The sequence below is a fragment of the Oncorhynchus nerka genome, linkage group LG27 (genome assembly GCF_034236695.1).
Source record: "Oncorhynchus nerka isolate Pitt River linkage group LG27, Oner_Uvic_2.0, whole genome shotgun sequence".
NCBI classification, from domain to species: Eukaryota; Metazoa; Chordata; class Actinopteri; order Salmoniformes; family Salmonidae; genus Oncorhynchus; species Oncorhynchus nerka.
In genome coordinates this window covers 88362900-88382856 of record NC_088422.1, presented here as the reverse complement: position 1 = coordinate 88382856, position 19957 = coordinate 88362900, and the positions used below count along the sequence as shown (strand labels likewise).

The 19957-nt window shown below is 40.4% G+C and overlaps 1 protein-coding gene across 4 annotated transcripts in view; it reads left to right on the top strand.

Annotated features, from left to right (window-relative positions):
- adamts17 (ADAM metallopeptidase with thrombospondin type 1 motif, 17) overlaps positions 1 to 19957 on the top strand; it is a 272173-nt gene that overhangs the window by 236767 nt on the left and 15449 nt on the right. For all 4 annotated transcript variants that reach the window (XM_065012247.1, XM_065012245.1, XM_065012246.1 and 1 more), the window contains 2 exons: positions 11940 to 12075; positions 18701 to 18905. In XM_065012247.1, coding sequence (XP_064868319.1) covers positions 11940 to 12075; positions 18701 to 18905 — 341 coding nt within the window. The remainder of the gene's footprint in view (positions 1 to 11939; positions 12076 to 18700; positions 18906 to 19957) is intronic.

Genomic DNA, 19957 nt, shown 5'->3' with positions numbered 1-19957 from the left:
CAATATAACACAAACACACTAGTCCTTATATACTGTAGTACACTTAACACAAACACACTAGTCCTTATATACTGTAGTACACTTAACACAGTATAACATAAACACACTAGTCCTTATATACTGTAGTACACTTAACACAGTATAACACAAACACACTAGTCCTTATATACTGTAGTACACTTAACACAAACACACTAGTCCTTATATACTGTAATGCACTTAACACAATATAACACAAACACACTAGTCCTTATATACTGTAGTACACTTAACACAATATAACACAAACACACTAGTCCTTATATACTGTAGTACACTTAACACAACCACACTGGTCCTTATATACTGTAGTACACTTAACACAGTATAACACAAACACACTAGTCCTTATATACTGTAGTACACTTAACACAAACACACTGGTCCTTATATACTGTAGTACACTTAACACAGTATAACACAAACACACTAGTCCTTATATACTGTAGTAACACAATATAACACAGTATAACACAAACACACTAGTCCTTATATACTGTAATGCACTTAACACAATATAACACAAACACACTAGTCCTTATATACTGTAGTACACTTAACACAAACACACTAGTCCTTATATACTGTAGTACACTTAACACAGTATAACACAAACACACTAGTCCTTATATACTGTAACACATATAACACAAACACACTAGTCCTTATATACTGTAGTACACTTAACACAATATAACACAAACACACTAGTCCTTATATACTGTAGTACACTTAACACAAACACACTAGTCCTTATATACTGTAGTACACTTAACACAGTATAACACAAACACACTAGTCCTTATATACTGTAGTACACTTAACACAAACACACTAGTCCTTATATACTGTAGTACACTTAACACAGTATAACACAAACACACTAGTCCTTATATACTGTAATGCACTTAACACAGTATAACACAAACACACTAGTCCTTATATACTGTAGTACACTTAACACAAACACACTAGTCCTTATATACTGTAGTACACTTAACACAGTATAACACAAACACACTAGTCCTTATATACTGTAGTACACTTAACACAAACACACTAGTCCTTATATACTGTAGTACACTTAACACAAACACACTAGTCCTTATATACTGTAGTACACTTAACACAGTATAACACAAACACACTAGTCCTTATATACTGTAGTACACTTAACACAAACACACTGGTCCTTATATACTGTAGTACACTTAACACAGTATAACACAAACACACTAGTCCTTATATACTGTAGTACACTTAACACAGTATAACACAAACACACTAGTCCTTATATACTGTAATGCACTTAACACAATATAACACAAACACACTAGTCCTTATATACTGTAGTACACTTAACACAAACACACTAGTCCTTATATACTGTAGTACACTTAACACAGTATAACACAAACACACTAGTCCTTATATACTGTAATGCACTTAACACAAACACACTAGTCCTTATATACTGTAGTACACTTAACACAGTATAACACAAACACACTAGTCCGTATATACTGTAATGCACTTAACACAGTATAACACAAACACACTAGTCCTTATATACTGTAGTACACTTAACACAAACACACTAGTCCTTATATACTGTAGTACACTTAACACAGTATAACACAAACACACTAGTCCTTATATACTGTAGTACACTTAACACAAACACACTAGTCCTTATATACTGTAGTACACTTAACACAGTATAACACAAACACACTAGTCCTTATATACTGTAGTACACTTAACACAGTATAACACAAACACACTAGTCCTTATATACTGTAGTACACTTAACACAATATAACACAAACACACTAGTCCTTATATACTGTAGTACACTTAACACAATATAACACAAACACACTAGTCCTTATATACTGTAGTACACTTAACACAATATAACACAAACACACTAGTCCTTATATACTGTAGTACACTTAACACAATATAACACAAACACACTAGTCCTTATATACTGTAGTACACTTAACACAGTATAACACAAACACACTAGTCCTTATATAATGTAGTACACTTAACACAGTATAACACAAACACACTAGTCCTTATATACTATAATGCACTTAACACAATATAACACAAACACACCAGTCCTTATATACTGTAGTACACTTAACACAATATAACACAAACACACTAGTCCTTATATACTGTAGTACACTTAACACAATATAACACAAACACACTAGTCCTTATATACTGTAGTACACTTAACACAAACACACTAGTCCTTATATACTGTAGTACACTTAACACAATATAACACAAACACACTAGTCCCTTATATGTACTGTAGTACACTTAACACAATATAACACAAACACACTAGTCCTTATATACTGTAGTACACTTAACACAATATAACACAAACACACTAGTCCTTATATACTGTAGTACACTTAACACAAACACACTAGTCCTTATATACTGTAGTACACTTAACACAAACACACTAGTCCTTATATACTGTAGTACACTTAACACAATATAACACAAACACACTAGTCCTTATATACTGTAGTACACTTAACACAAACACACTAGTCCTTATATACTGTAGTACACTTAACACAATATAACACAAACACACTAGTCCTTATATACTGTAGTACACTTAACACAAACACACTAGTCCTTATATAATGTAGTACATTTAACACAATATAACACAAACACACCAGTCCTTATATACTGTAGTACACTTAACACAATATAACACAAACACACTAGTCCTTATATACTGTAGTACACTTAACACAATATAACACAAACACACTAGTCCTTATATACTGTAGTACACTTAACACAATATAACACAAACACACTAGTCCTTATATACTGTAGTACACTTAACACAATATAACACAAACACACTAGTCCTTATATACTGTAGTACACTTAACACAAACAACTAGTCCTTATACACTAGTACCTATAACACAAATATACTGTAGTACACTTAACACAAACACACTAGTCCTTATATACTGTAGTACACTTAACACAATATAACACAAACACACTAGTCCTTATATACTGTAGTACACTTAACACAAACACACTAGTCCTTATATACTGTAGTACACTTAACACAATATAACACAAACACACTAGTCCTTATATACTGTAGTACACTTAACACAAACACACTAGTCCTTATATACTGTAGTACACTTAACACAATATAACACAAACACACTAGTCCTTATATACTGTAGTACACTTAACACAGTATAACACAAACACACTAGTCCTTATATACTGTAAGTACACTTAACACAATATAACACAAACACACTAGTCCTTATATACTGTAGTACACTTAACACAATATAACACAAACACACTAGTCCTTATATACTGTAGTACACTTAACACAATATAACACAAACACACTAGTCCTTATATACTGTAGTACACTTAACACAATATAACACAAACACACTAGTCCTTATATACTGTAGTACACTTAACACAATATAACACAAACACACTAGTCCTTATATACTGTAGTACACTTAACACAATATAACACAAACACACTAGTCCTTATATACTGTAGTACACTTAACACAAACACACTAGTCCTTATATACTGTAGTACACTTAACACAGTATAACACAAACACACTAGTCCTTATATACTGTAGTACACTTAACACAGTATAACACAAACACACTAGTCCTTATATACTGTAGTACACTTAACACAATATAACACAAACACACTAGTCCTTTATATACTGTAGTACACTTAACACAAACACACTAGTCCTTATATACTGTAGTACACTTAACACAGTATAACACAAACACACTAGTCCTTATATACTGTAGTACACTTAACACAATATAACACAAACACACTAGTCCTTATATACTGTAGTACACTTAACACAATATAACACAAACACACTAGTCCTTATATACTGTAGTACACTTAACACAAACACACTAGTCCTTATATACTGTAGTACACTTAACACAAACACACTAGTCCTTATATACTGTAGTACACTTAACACAGTATAACACAAACACACTAGTCCTTATATACTGTAGTACACTTAACACAATATAACACAAACACACTAGTCCTATATACTGTAGTACTAACACAAACACACTAGTCCTTATATACTGTAGTACACACAGTATAACACAAACACACTAGTCCTTATATACTGTAGTACTTAACACTTAACACAAACACACTAGTCCTTATATACTGTAGTACACTTAACACAGTATAACACAAACACACTAGTCCTTATATACTGTAGTACACTTAACACAAACACACTAGTCCTTATATACTGTAGTAACACAAAACACTAGTCCTTATATAGTACACAAACACACTAGTCCTTATATACTGTAGTACACTTAACACAGTATAACACAAACACACTAGTCCTTATATACTGTAGTACACTTAACACAGTATAACACAAACACACTAGTCCTTATATACTGTAGTACATATAACACAAACACACTAGTCCTTATATACTGTAGTACACTTAACACAGTATAACACAAACACACTAGTCCTTATATACTGTAGTACACTTAACACAATATAACACAAACACACTAGTCCTATATATACTGTATAACACAAACACACTAACACAAACACACTAGTCCTTATATACTGTAGTACACTTAACACAGTATAACACAAACACACTAGTCCTTATATACTGTAGTACACTTAACACAGTATAACACAAACACACTAGTCCTTATATACTGTAGTACACTTAACACAAACACACTAGTCCTTATATACTGTAATGCACTTAACACAATATAACACAAACACACTAGTCCTTATATACTGTAGTACACTTAACACAATATAACACAAACACACTAGTCCTTATATACTGTAGTACACTTAACACAAACACACTAGTCCTTATATACTGTAGTACACTTAACACAGTATAACACAAACACACTAGTCCTTATATACTGTAGTACACTTAACACAAACACACTGGTCCTTATATACTGTAGTACACTTAACACAGTATAACACAAACACACTAGTCCTTATATACTGTAGTACACTTAACACAGTATAACACAAACACACTAGTCCTTATATACTGTAGTACACTTAACACAAACACACTAGTCCTTATATACTGTAGTACACTTAACACAGTATAACACAAACACACTAGTCCTTATATACTCTAATGCACTTAACACAGTATAACACAAACACACTAGTCCTTATATACTGTAGTACACTTAACACAAACACACTAGTCCTTATATACTGTAGTACACTTAACACAGTATAACACAAACACACTAGTCCTTATATACTGTAGTACACTTAACACAAACACACTAGTCCTTATATACTGTAGTACACTTAACACAAACACACTAGTCATTATATACTGTAGTACACTTAACACAGTATAACACAAACACACTAGTCCTTATATACTGTAGTACACTTAACACAAACACACTGGTCCTTATATACTGTAGTACACTTAACACAGTATAACACAAACACACTAGTCCTTATATACTGTAGTACACTTAACACAAACACACTGGTCCTTATATACTGTAGTACACTTAACACAGTATAACACAAACACACTAGTCAAATCAAATCAAATCAAATTTTATTTGTCACATACACATGGTTAGCAGATGTTAATGCGAGTGTAGCGAAATGCTTGTGCTTCTAGTTCCGACAATGCAGTGATAACCAACAAGTAATCTAACTAACAAGTCCAAAACTACTGTCTTATACACAGTGTAAGGGGATAAGGAATATGTACATAAGGATATATGAATGAGTGATGGTACAGAGCAGCATACAGTAGATGGTATCGAGTACAGTATATACATATGAGATGAGTATGTAGACAAAGTAAACAAAGTGGCATAGTTAAAGTGGCTAGTGACATAAGAATGCAGTCGATGATCTAGAGTACAGTATATACATATGCATATGAGATGAATAGTGTAGGGTAAGTAACATTATATAAGGTAGCATTGTTTAAAGTGGCTAGTGATATATTTACATCATTTCCCATCAATTCCCATTATTAAAGTGGCTGGAGTTGGGTCAGTGTCAATGACAGTGTGTTGGCAGCAGCCACTCAATGTTAGTGATTGCTGTTTAACAGTCTGATGGCCTTGAGATAGAAGCTGTTTTTCAGTCTCTCGGTCCCAGCTTTGATGCACCTGTACTGACCTCGCCTTCTGGATGATAGCGGGGTGAACAGGCAGTGGTTCGGGTGGTTGATGTCCTTGATGATCTTTATGGCCTTCCTGTAACATCGGGTGGTGTAGGTGTCCTGGAGGGCAGGTAGTTTGCCCCCGGTGATGCGTTGTGCAGACCTCACTACCCTCTGGAGAGCCTTACGGTTGAGGGCGGAGCAGTTGCCGTACCAGGCGGTGATACAGCCCGCCAGGTGCTCTCGATTGTGCATCTGTAGAAGTTTGTGAGTGCTTTTGGTGACAAGCCGAATTTCTTCAGCCTCCTGAGGTTGAAGAGGCGCTGCTGCGCCTTCTTCACGACGCTGTCAGTGTGAGTGGACCAATTCAGTTTGTCTGTGATGTGTATGCCGAGGAACTTAAAACTTGCTACCCTCTCCACTACTGATCCATCGATGTGGATAGGGGGTGTTCCCTCTGCTGTTTCCTGAAGTCCACAATCATCTCCTTAGTTTTGTTGACGTTGAGTGTGAGGTTATTTTCCTGACACCACACTCCGAGGGCCCTCACCTCCTCCCTGTAGGCCGTCTCGTCGTTGTTGGTAATCAAGCCTACCACTGTTGTGTCGTCCGCAAACTTGATGATTGAGTTGGAGGCGTGCATGGCCACGCAGTCGTGGGTGAACAGGGAGTACAGGAGAGGGCTCAGAACGCACCCTTGTGGGGCCCCGTGTTGAGGATCAGCGGGGAGGAGATGTTGTTGCCTACCCTCACCACCTGTGGGCGGCCCGTCAGGAAGTCCAGTACCCAGTTGCACAGGGCGGGGTCGAGACCCAGGGTCTCGAGCTTGATGACGAGCTTGGAGGGTACTATGGTATTGAATGCCGAGCTGTAGTCGATGAACAGCATTCTCACATAGGTATTCCTCTTGTCCAGGTGGGTTAGGGCAGTGTGCAGTGTGGTTGAGATTGCATCGTCTGTGGACCTATTTGGGCGGTAAGCAAATTGGAGTGGGTCTAGGGTGTCAGGTAGGGTGGAGGTGATATGGTCCTTGACTAGTCTCTCAAAGCACTTCATGATGACGGAAGTGAGTGCTACGGGCGGTAGTCGTTTAGCTCAGTTACCTTAGCTTTCTTGGGAACAGGAACAATGGTGGCCCTCTTGAAGCATGTGGGAACAGCAGACTGGTATAGGGATTGATTGAATATGTCCGTAAACACACCGGCCAGCTGGTCTGCGCATGCTCTGAGGGCGCGGCTGGGGATGCCGTCTGGGCCTGCAGCCTTGCGAGGGTTAACACGTTTAAATGTCTTACTCACCTCGGCTGCAGTGAAGGAGAGACCGCATGTTTTCGTTGCAGGCCGTGTCAGTGGCACTGTATTGTCCTCAAAGCGGGCAAAAAGTGATTTAGTCTGCCTGGGAGCAAGACATCCTGGTCCGTGACTGGGCTGGGTTTCTTCTTGTAGTCCGTGATTGACTGTAGACCCTGCCACATGCCTCTTGTGTCTGAGCCATTGAATTGAGATTCCACTTTGTCTCTGTACTGACGCTTAGCTTGTTTAATAGCCTTGCGGAGGGAATAGCTGCATTGTTTATATTCGGACATATTACCAGACACCTTGCCCTGATTAAAAGCAGTGGTTCGCGCTTTCAGTTTCACGCGAATGCTGCCATCAATCCACGGTTTCTGGTTTGGGAATGTTTTTATCGTTGCTATGGGAACGACATCTTCGACGCACGTTCTAATGAACTCGCACACCGAATCAGCGTATTCGTCAATATTTCCATCTGACGCAATACGAAACATGTCCCAGTCCACGTGATGGAAGCAGTCTTGGAGTGTGGAGTCAGCTTGGTCTGACCAGCGTTGGACAGACCTCAGCGTGGGAGCCTCTTGTTTTAGTTTCTGCCTGTAGGCAGGGATCAGCAAAATGGAGTCGTGGTCAGCTTTTCCGAAAGGGGGCGGGGCAGGGCCTTATATGCGTCGCGGAAGTTAGAGTAACAATGATCCAAGGTTTTACCACCCCTGGTTGCGCAATCGATATGCTGGTAAAATTTAGGGAGTCTTGTTTTCAGATTAGCTTTGTTAAAATCCCCAGCTACAATGAATGCAGCCTCCGGATAAATGGTTTCCAGTTTGCAAAGAGTTAAATAAAGTTCGTTCAGAGCCATCGATGTGTCTGCTTGGGGGGGATATATACGGCTGTGATTATAATCGAGGAGAATTCTCTTGGAAGATAATGCGGTCTACATTTGATTGTGAGGAATTCTAAATCAGGTGAACAGAAGGATTTGAGTTCCTGTATGTTTCCTTCATCACACCATGTCTCGTTAGTCATGAGGCATACGCCCCCGCCACTCTTCTTACCAGAAAGATGTTTGTTTCTGTCGGCGCGATGCGTGGAGAAACCCGTTGGCTGCACCGCCTCGGATAGCGTCTTCCCAGTAAGCCATGTTTCTGTGAAGCAGAGAACGTTGCAGTCTCTGATGTCCCTCTGGAATGCTATTCTTGCTCGGATTTCGTCAACCTTGTTGTCAAGAGACTGGACATTGGCAAGAAGAATGCTGGGGAGTGGTGCGCGATGTGCCCTTTTTCGGAGTCTAACCAGAACACCGCCTCGTTTCCCTCTTTTTCGGAGTCGTTTCCTTGGGTCGCTGCATGCGATCCATTCCGTTGTCCTGTTTGTAAGGCAGAACACCGGATCCGCGTCGCGGAAAACATATTCTTGGTCGTACTGATGGTGAGTTGGCGCTGATCTTATATTCAGTAGTTCTTCTCGACTGTATGTAATGAAACCTAAGATGACCTGGGGTAATAATGTAAGAAATAACACGTAAAAAAACAAAAAACTGCATAGTTTCCTAGGAACGCGAAGCGAGGCGGCCATCTCAGTCGGCGCCGGAAGCTGTGTTAAGTGTACTGTAGTACACTTAACACAGTATAACACAAACACACTAGTCCTTATATACTGTAATGCACTTAACACAATGTAACACAAACACACTAGTCCTTATATACTGTAGTACACTTAACACAAACACACTAGTCCTTATATACTGTAGTACACTTAACACAGTATAACACAAACACACTAGTCCTTATATACTGTAATGCACTTAACACAAACACACTAGTCCTTATATACTGTAGTACACTTAACACAGTATAACACAAACACACTAGTCCTTATATACTGTAGTACACTTAACACAATATAACACAAGCACACTAGTCTTTATATACTGTAGTACACTTAACACAAACACACTAGTCCTTATATACTGTAGTACACTTAACACAATATAACACAAACACACTAGTCCTTATATAATGTAGTACACTTAACACAATATAACACAAACACACCAGTCCTTATATACTGTAGTACACTTAACACAATATAACACAAACACACTAGTCCTTATATACTGTAGTACACTTAACACAATATAACACAAACACACTAGTCCTTATATACTGTAGTACACTTAACACAGTATAACACAAACACACTAGTCCTTATATACTGTAGTACACTTAACACAAACACACTAGTCCTTATATACTGTAGTACACTTAACACAGTATAACACAAACACACTAGTCCTTATATACTGTAGTACACTTAACACAATATAACACAAACACACTAGTCCTTATATACTGTAGTACACTTAACAATATAACAAACACACTAGTCCTTATATACTGTAGTACACTTAACACAATATAACACAAACACTAGTCCTTATATACTGTAGTACACTTAACACAATATAACACAAACACACTAGTCCTTATATAATGTAGTACACTTAACACAATATAACACAAACACACTAGTCCTTATATACTGTAGTACACTTAACACAATATAACACAAACACACTAGTCCTTATATACTGTAGTACACTTAACACAAACACACTAGTCCTTATATACTGTAGTACACTTAACACAATATAACACAAACACACTAGTCCTTATATACTGTAATGCACTTAACACAGTATAACACAAACACACTAGTCCTTATATAATGTCCTTATATATGTAGTACACTTAACACAATATAACACAAACACACTAGTCCTTATATACTGTAGTACACTTAACACAATATAACACAAACACACTAGTCCTTATATACTGTAGTACACTTAACACAATATAACACAAACACACTAGTCCTTATATACTGTAGTACACTTAACACAAACACACTAGTCCTTATATACTGTAGTACACTTAACACAAACACACTAGTCCTTATATACTGTAGTACACTTAACACAATATAACACAAGCACACTAGTCCTTATATACTGTAGTACACTTAACACAAACACACTAGTCCTTATATACTGTAGTACACTTAACACAATATAACACAAACACACTAGTCCTTATATACTGTAGTACACTTAACACAAACACACTAGTCCTTATATACTGTAGTACACTTAACACAATATAACACAAACACACTAGTCCTTATATACTGTAGTACACTTAACACAGTATAACACAAACACACTAGTCCTTATATACTGTAGTAACACAAACACACTACTTATATACTGTAGTTAACACAGTATAACACAAACACACTAGTCCTTATATACTGTAGTACACTTAACACAATATAACACAAACACACTAGTCCTTATATACTGTAGTACACTTAACACAATATAACACAAACACACTAGTCCTTATATACTGTAGTAACACAATATAACACAAACACACTAGTCCTTATATACTGTAGTACACTTAACACAATATAACACAAACACACTAGTCCTTATATACTGTAATGCACTTAACACAATATAACACAAACACACTAGTCCTTATATACTGTAGTACACTTAACACAAACACACTAGTCCTTATATACTGTAGTACACTTAACACAATATAACACAAACACACTAGTCCTTATATACTGTAATGCACTTAACACAATATAACACAAACACACTAGTCCTTATATACTGTAGTACACTTAACACAATATAACACAAACACACTAGTCCTTATATACTGTAGTACACTTAACACAATATAACACAAACACACTAGTCCTTATATACTGTAGTACACTTAACACAAACACACTAGTCCTTATATACTGTAGTACACTTAACACAATATAACACAAACACACTAGTCCTTATATAGTGCACAACTTCTGGCCAGAGGGAGGGAGAAAGGATTGATTTTCATAAAGTTGGAACAAAGCCCAGATCTCGGGCCCTGCACACACACACACACACACACACACACACACGCACATAGTAGTCGGGGCCTTACCCAGCAAGTGGTGGTTTGGATAGGGGCCAGCACAGCTCCAAATATAGGACTTCAGTCCTCTGATTTAGTGTTAATTAACTGAGTTTTATTGTGTAATTACCTTCGCATTAGACCAGGCTATGATGTAGTTCACTGGAGGGTTATGCCGGTGGAGACAGAGGCTTGAACTCCATGTGTTTTGTGTGTGTGAAACAGTTTGACGTTTTTTTTTGAGACAGCGTCTCACACTCTCACACTCACACACTCTCTCTCTCTCTCTCTCTCTTTTTTTGTCACTCTCTCTTTCGCTGTAATTTGTTTGTGTTTGTATACCTCAGATTATAACGGTGTGTGTGTGTTTCCAGGTGAGAGGAGGACAGTGGTGTCCTGTATGAGGCTGGTCAATAAAAGCATGACTCTGGTGAATGACAGCCTCTGCCAACCAGAGAACAGGCCGTTACCCCAAGTACGACGCTGCAACTCACACCCCTGCCAGTACAGGTGAGACACACTTCAAACACAAGCACATGCACACATACACCTATAATCGTGGGTTTACACACACACACACAAGCAGTTACACACACACACACTATATCAGGAATAGTTGAATAAGAAACAGGATGATGAAAAGAGTTCCATTGAGTTGAATTGGATGTAGAAGGAGGATCCAGAATACTGTGCAGTGGAGTGCCTGTCAGCGTGCACAGTGGGATTGTTTCATGTCCTACTCAGGCAGAGTTTTACATTAGAGGAACTTGCAGCAAGGAATGTTTCTGAGCTGTACTGCTGATGCATTTAAACCAGACCACTGATCTCTCTGTTCAAAGATACGGGGCTGTATCTCAAATGGCACCCTATTCCCTATATAGTGCACTACTTCTATAGGGCACTGGTCAAATTAGTGCACTATATAGGGAATAGGGTGCGAGATGTGCGTGGTTTAAAGTGCCTTATTACCTTATCCACATAAAAGGCAGAGTGCCGTCTGGCCTATTGAACCGGCCTCACACTGACTCCCACTAATGTACTTGTATATCACTCAAACTTCAGGGTAGAGAATTCTGTTGTCGCTTTGAACTAGCTCATCTGATTCACCGAAACATGGTCTTGATAAGTAGTTGACAAGGTGAATCAGGTGTGCTAGCTCAGGAATGGTTCAAATACATGGAACGACTGGAGTCCCCCAGGAGAGCCATTCCACTTCCTCCCTCTTCAGCTCACACCGAGACAAGCAACTGGGACCTCTGCCTCACAGATTCATGTGACTGCCCTCCTGAAATGCTTTTAGTCAGTTGTGCCACCAAAAAGCTGGCTATTAGTCAATGTGAGTGGGCACATTTCAGGCTGAGGAGTGAGGCTACAAATCCCCTTATGTTACACTCACTGAACTGTGGTTTCACTCTGTCTAGATTTTAGCCTCTAGAATCTAGATTCTAAAGATTCTAGAATTCTATTTTCTAGCTGGTAAGTTGAGCACGGGGTTCATTATTTCTGTTCATTTAACTTTATTTAAATTGAAAAATATTCCTTTCAAATAATTTTTGAGTGTTTTCTGTCAATACGGTGCTAACTTTATACGACAGCCCCCATAGACATTGTATATATTTTTGGGGAACAGAAAAAGGACCTGCCCCACTATATTCCCTATAGTGTACTACATGTGACCCAGGCCCGGTCAAAAGTAGTGCACTATACTGTATCGGGAGTAGGGTGCCGTTTGGGACGTAGACAAAGACTCCCTGTATTTGGACCCAGCCCAGTAATACGTTTCTAAGACATACATTGATGTGGATATATTTTGCAGTCTATTTTGCAGTCTCTTAGCCCCGTTCCCCTTTGCATCCATTCAGTGGATCAGTCAGCTGCATCTCTACCATATAGGCAGGACTTGTTAGGTACAGACAAATATAGAATGGAAGTGGACTGTATTAGGACGTTGCTGTACAGAAAGGAAGAGGAGGGATAAAAGACATGGACATGGAAGCAGAACACACACGCATTCACACACATACACAGAGAGACAGACAGAGAGACAGACAGAGAGACAGACAGAGAGACAGACAGAGAGACAGACAGAGAGACAGACAGAGAGACAGACAGAGAGACAGGCGGACAGACAGAGAGACAGGCGGACAGACAGAGAGACAGACAGAGAGACAGGCGGACAGACAGAGAGACAGGCGGACAGACAGAGAGACAGACAGAGAGACAGACAGAGAGACAGACAGAGAGACAGGCGGACAGACAGAGAGACAGACAGAGAGACAGACAGATGGACAGACAGAGAGACAGACAGCGAGAGAGACAGAGAGACAGACAGAGAGACAGACAGAGAGACAGACAGAGAGACAGACAGAGAGACAGACAGAGAGACAGGCGGACAGACAGAGAGACAGACAGATGGACAGACAGACTGGGACCTCTCCATCTAGTTTATTACTACATCACCTGGAAAATAGAGGCCCAGTTTTCCAGAGGCCCCAGGTGCTTGGCTGTAACTCTTTATGACCTAATTTCACCAGGCCTGGTGCTGTAAACCCCAAACCCCAAACTCTGTCACATCTACAGGGTAATGTTCATCAGGCACCAATTGGAAGAAGATGCTCTGAAACTGGGGAGGGACTACCTGGACTTGGTCCAATAAGGAAGGTTCTTTTTCCTTTTCTGTTTCAAAAGGTTTTGCTACGATGTGCCCTACTGATCACGACCCAGTCGATTAGTCAACACTACTTCATTGGCGACATCGTAGCGTACAAAAGACGCTTGGTGCTTTTTAATACTGGGAGGATAGTGTGTTGGTACTGTTTATTGTTTTGAATGAGAATTTAAGCGTATTTCAATTGCTCAGTTTCTGTCTTTGTTTTGTGTTGCATAGCGAAACAATTATAGGTCCAATGCAGTTGTTTTTATCTCAACATCAATCATTTGGGTAACAATTAAGTACCTTAATGTGATTGTTTTCAATTAAAATGGCAAAAATGGCTTCTTAGCACAGAGCAATTACTCACGCAAGAATTTTGTAGGACTGTAGGACTGAGTGGGGAGTGGGAAACTGAGAACTAGCTGTTATCGGAAGAGAGGTTTGGAACTCTTTTCCTTCTTATGAACTAATTCACTGCCTGGTGTACGGGAGTTGAGCAATGAGACAAGATAACAACTGGATACCACGAAATTGGGGAGAAAAGGGGGTAAAATGTAAAATAAAATAAAACATAAAAACATAGTGAAATGATGTTCTTGGCTGCACTGGGCCATTAAATGTTTACTGATTGATTAAAAGAGATGGTGCTTATTTCTACACTTTCATTTCAACATATCTGCCAACATTAATCTGTTGATAATTTTACTCTAATCAATTTAATCAGAAAATACTTTAATGGCATGGAACGGGTTATTACATTACCAAAGCAAATATTTAGAAACATATTAAAAAACATACACATTATAACACACACACTCTACACACACCTACACATGGATTTTGTATTGTAGATACACTACCGGTCAAAAGTTTTAGAACACCTACTCATTCAACGGTTTGTCTTTATTTTTACTGTTTTCTACATTGTAGAATAATAGTGGACATCAAAACTATGAAATAACACATATGGAATCATGTAGTAACCAAAAAAGTGTTAAACAAATTCAAATATATTTCAAGTAGCCTTTGCTTTGATGACAACTTTGCACACGCTTTGCATTCTCTCAACCAACTTCACCTGGAATGCTTTTCCAACTGTCTTGAAGGAGTTCCCACATATGCTGAGCACTTGTTGGCTGCTTTTCCTTTACTCTGCGGCCCGGATCATCCCAAACCATCTGAATTTGGTTGAGGTCGAGGGATTGTGGAGGCCACGTCATCTGATGCAGCACTCCATCACTCTCCTCCTTGGTAAAATAGCCCTTACACAGCCTGGAGGTGTGTTGGATCATTGTCCTGTTGAAAAACAAACGATAGTCCCACTTAGCCGAAACCAGATGGGGAGGAGTATCGCTGCAGAATGCTGTAGTAGCCATGCTGGTTACGTATGCCTTTAATTCTAAATACATCACAGACAGTGTCACCAGCAAAGCACCCCACACCATAACACCTCCTCCTCCATGCTTTAAGGTGGGAAATACACATGCAGAGATCATCCGTTCACCCTCACCGCGTCTCACAAAGACACAGCGGTTGGAACCAACAATCTCAAATTTGGATTCCAGACCAAGGGACAGATTTCCACCAGTCTAATGTCCATTGCTCGTGTTTCTTGGCCCAAGCAAGTCTCTTCTTTTTATTGGCATCTTTTAGTAGTGGGTTCTTTGCAGCAATTCAACCATGGCAGGGTAGCCTAGTGGTTGGAGCGTTGGACTAGTAACCGAAAGGTTGTAAGTTCAAATCCCCAAGGTACAAATCTGTCGTTCTGCCCCTGAACAGGCAGTTAACCCACTGTTCCTAGGCCGTCATTGAAAATAAGAATTTGTTCTTAACTGACTTGCCTAGTTAAATAAAGGTTAAAAAATAATAATTAAATGAAGGCCTGATTCACGCAGTCTCCTCTGAACAGTTGATGTTGAGATGTGTCTGTTACTTGAACTCTGTGAAGCATTTATTTGGGCTGCAATTTCTGAGGCTGGTAACTCTAATGAACTTATCCTCTGCAGCAGAGGTAACTCTAGGTCTTCCATTCCTGTGGCGGACCTCATGAGAGCCAGTTTCATCATAGCTCTTGATGGTTTTTGCAACTGCACTTAAAGAAACATTCAAAGTCTTGACTGACCATGTCTTAAAGTAAAGATGGACTGTCATTTCGCTTTGCTTATTTGAGCTGTTCTTGCCATAATATGGACTTGGTTTTTTACCAAATAAGGCTATATTCTGTATACCCCCTCTTGTCACAACACAACTGATTGGCTCAAATAAAGAAGAAAATAAATTCCACAAATTAACTTTTAAGAAGGCACACCTGTTAATTGAAATGCATTCCATGTGACTACCTCATGAAGCTGGTTGGGGGAATGCCAAGAGTGTGCAAAGCTGTCATCAAGTCAAAGTATGGCTATTTGAAGAAACTCAAATATAAAATACATTTAGATTTGTTTAACACTTTTTTTGGTTACTACTGTACATGATTCCATATTTCATAGTTTTGATGTCTTCACTATTATTCTATAATGTAGAAAATATTAAAAAATAAAGCAAACTCTAGTAGGTGTTCTAAAACTTTGGACTGGTAGATATGTGGTAGTAGAGTAGTGGCCTGAGGGAACACACTTAATGTGTTGTGAAAAGTGTTATGAAATGTAATGTCATATAACTACCTTAATGTTGCTGTACCCCAGGAAGAGTAGCTGGTGCCTTGGCAAGTACTAATGGGGATCCATAATAAATCCCAGGAAGAGTAGCTGCTGCCTTGGCAAGTGCTAATGGGGATCCATAATAAACCCCAGGAAGAGTAGCTTGTGCCTTGGCAAGTACTAATGGGGATCCATAATAAACCCCAGGAAGAGTATCTGCTGCCTTGGCAAGTACTAATGGGGATCCATAATAAACCCCAGGAAGAGTAGCTGCTGCCTTGGGGAGTACTAATGGGGATCCATAATAAACCCCAGGAAGAGTAGCTGCTGCCTTGGGGAGTACTAATGGGGATCCATAATAAACCCCAGGAAGAGTAGCTTGTGCCTTGGCAAGTACTAATGGGGATCCATAATAAACCCCAGGAAGAGTAGCTGCTGCCTTGGCAATTACTAATGGGGATCCATAATAAACCCCAGGAAGAGTAGCTGCTGCCTTGGCAAGTACTAATGGGGATCCATAATAAACCCCAGGAAGAGTAGCTGCTGCCTTGGCAAGTACTAATGGGGATCCATAATAAACCCCAGGAAGAGTAGCTGCTGCCTTGGCAAGTACTAATGGGGATCCATAATAAACCCCAGGAAGAGTAGCTGCTGCCTTGGCAGGAACTAATGGGAATCCTTAATAAATACAAATGCAAATCATCTCTCTCTCTCTTACTTTCCCTCTCTCTGCCTCTTTATCTTTCTCCCCCTCCCTCCCTCTCTCTCTCCTCTCCCCCTCTCCACATCTATCTCTCTCTCTTACTTTCCCTCTCTCTGCCTCTTTATCTTTCTCCCCCTCCCCCCTCTCTCTCTCCTCTCCCCTCTCCACATCTATCTCTCTCTCTTACTTTCCCTCTCTCTGCCTCTTTATCTTTCTCCCCCTCCCCCTCTACTCTCTCCTCTCTCCCCCTCCACATCTATCTCTCTCTCTTACTTTCCCTCTCTCTGCCTCTTTATCTTTCTCCCCCTCCCTCCCTCTCTCTCTCTCTCTCCCCCTCTCCACATCTATCTCTCTCTCTTACTTTCCCTCTCTCTGCCTCTTTATCTTTCTCCCCTCCCTCCCTCTCTCTCTCCTCTCCCCTCTCCACATCTATCTCTCTCTCTTACTTTCCCTCTCTCTGCCTCTTTATCTTTCTCCCCCTCCCTCCCTCTCTCTCTCTCCTCTCCCCTCTCCACATCTATCTCTCTCTCTTACTTTCCCTCTCTCTGCCTCTTTATCTTTCTCCCCCTCCCTCCCTCTCTCTCTCCTCTCCCCCTCTCCACATCTATCTCTCTCTCTTACTTTCCCTCTCTCTGCCTCTTTATCTTTCTCCCCCTCCCTCCCTCTCTCTCTCCTCTCCCCCTCTCCACATCTATCTCTCTCTCTTACTTTCCCTCTCTCTGCCTCTTTATCTTTCTCCCCCTCCCTCCCTCTCTCTCTCCTCTCCCCCTCTCCACATCTATCTCTCTCTCTTACTTTCCCTCTCTCTGCCTCTTTATCTTTCTCCCCCTCCCTCCCCTCTCTCTCCTCTCCCCCTCTCCACATCTATCTCTCTCTCTTACTTTCCCTCTCTCTGTCTCTTTATCTTTCTCCCCCTCCCTACCTCTCTCTCTCCTCTCCCCCTCTCCACATCTATCTCTCTCTCTTACTTTCCCTCTCTCTGCCTCTTTATCTTTCTCCCCCTCCCTCCCCTCTCTCTCCTCTCCCCCTCTCCACATCTATCTCTCTCTCTTACTTTCCCTCTCTCTGTCTCTTTATCTTTCTCCCCCTCCCTACCTCTCTCTCTCCTCTCCCCCTCTCCACATCTATCTCTCTCTCCAGGTGGGTGACAGGGGAGTGGGGCCAGTGCTCGGTGACGTGTGGGAAGGGTCTCCAGCTGCGTGAGGTGGGCTGTGTGTACCAGCTGCAGAACGGATCCCTTATCCACACACGGGACTTGTACTGCCAGGGGGGCAAACCCCCCGCCCTGCAGGGCTGCGAGGGACGCCACTGCCTCACTGCCTGGGAGGCCTCTGAGTGGTCCAAGGTCTGTTGTGGTAGGGGTGGGGTGTGTGCTTGTCTATGCGACTATTCGTGGATGCGTGTTTGAGTGTTTCCGCACATCTGTGTGTGTCCACGTGTTTATGCGAGTTCCCGTGTGAGTGAGACACAGAGAGAGAAATAGTAAATCACTTACTTTCCTCAAAGTTTGATGCAGAATCATGTAGGAGCAGCGCTGCAGTAGTACTGCATAATATAGACATCTGTCACCCCATCCCCCCCCCCTCTCTCTCTCTTCCCTCGCTCCACTGAAGAGGAGGTAGAGTGGGTTGGAGAGGGGAGCTAATGAACCACCACAGGAAGCTTCTATAATGAGTAACACTCTGCCCTCTCTCTCTCGCTCCCTCTCACACACTCTCTCTATCCTCATATTTCTTTTCACTCATTTTCCTCCCTCTCTTTTTCCTGACATCACTCTAACCTCGCTCCCCCTCTTCCTCTCCCTCTCCTCCTCCACCTCACACTCCTCCTCTCACCTCCACTCTTTTTCTTCTCCTTTTCCATCCCCTCTCTTCCCTCTCTACTGTAATTATTTTCCCTCCCCTCTCTTCCCTCTCTACTGTAATTATTTTCCCTTCCCCTCTCTTCCCTCTCTACTGTAATTATTTTCCCTTCCCCTCTCTTCCCTCTCTACTGTAATTATTTCCTCCCCTCTCCTCTCTTCCCTCTCTACTGTAATTATTTTCCTCCCATCTTCCCTCTCTACTGTAATTATTTTCCCTTCCCCTCTCTTCCCTCTCTACTGTAATTATTTTCCCTTCCCTCTCTTCCCTCTCTACTGTAATTATTTTCCATCCCCTCTCTTCCCTCTCTACTGTAATTATTTTCCCTCCCCTCTCTTCCCTCTCTACTGTAATTATTTTCCCTCCCCTCTCTTCCCTCTCTACTGTAATTATTTTCCCTTCCCCTCTCTTCTCCTCTCTACTGTAATTATTTTCCATCCCCTCTCTTCCTCTCTACTGTAATTATTTCCCATCCCCTCTTTTTCCTCTCTACTGTAATTATTTTCCATCCCCTCTCTTCCCTCTCTACTGTAAT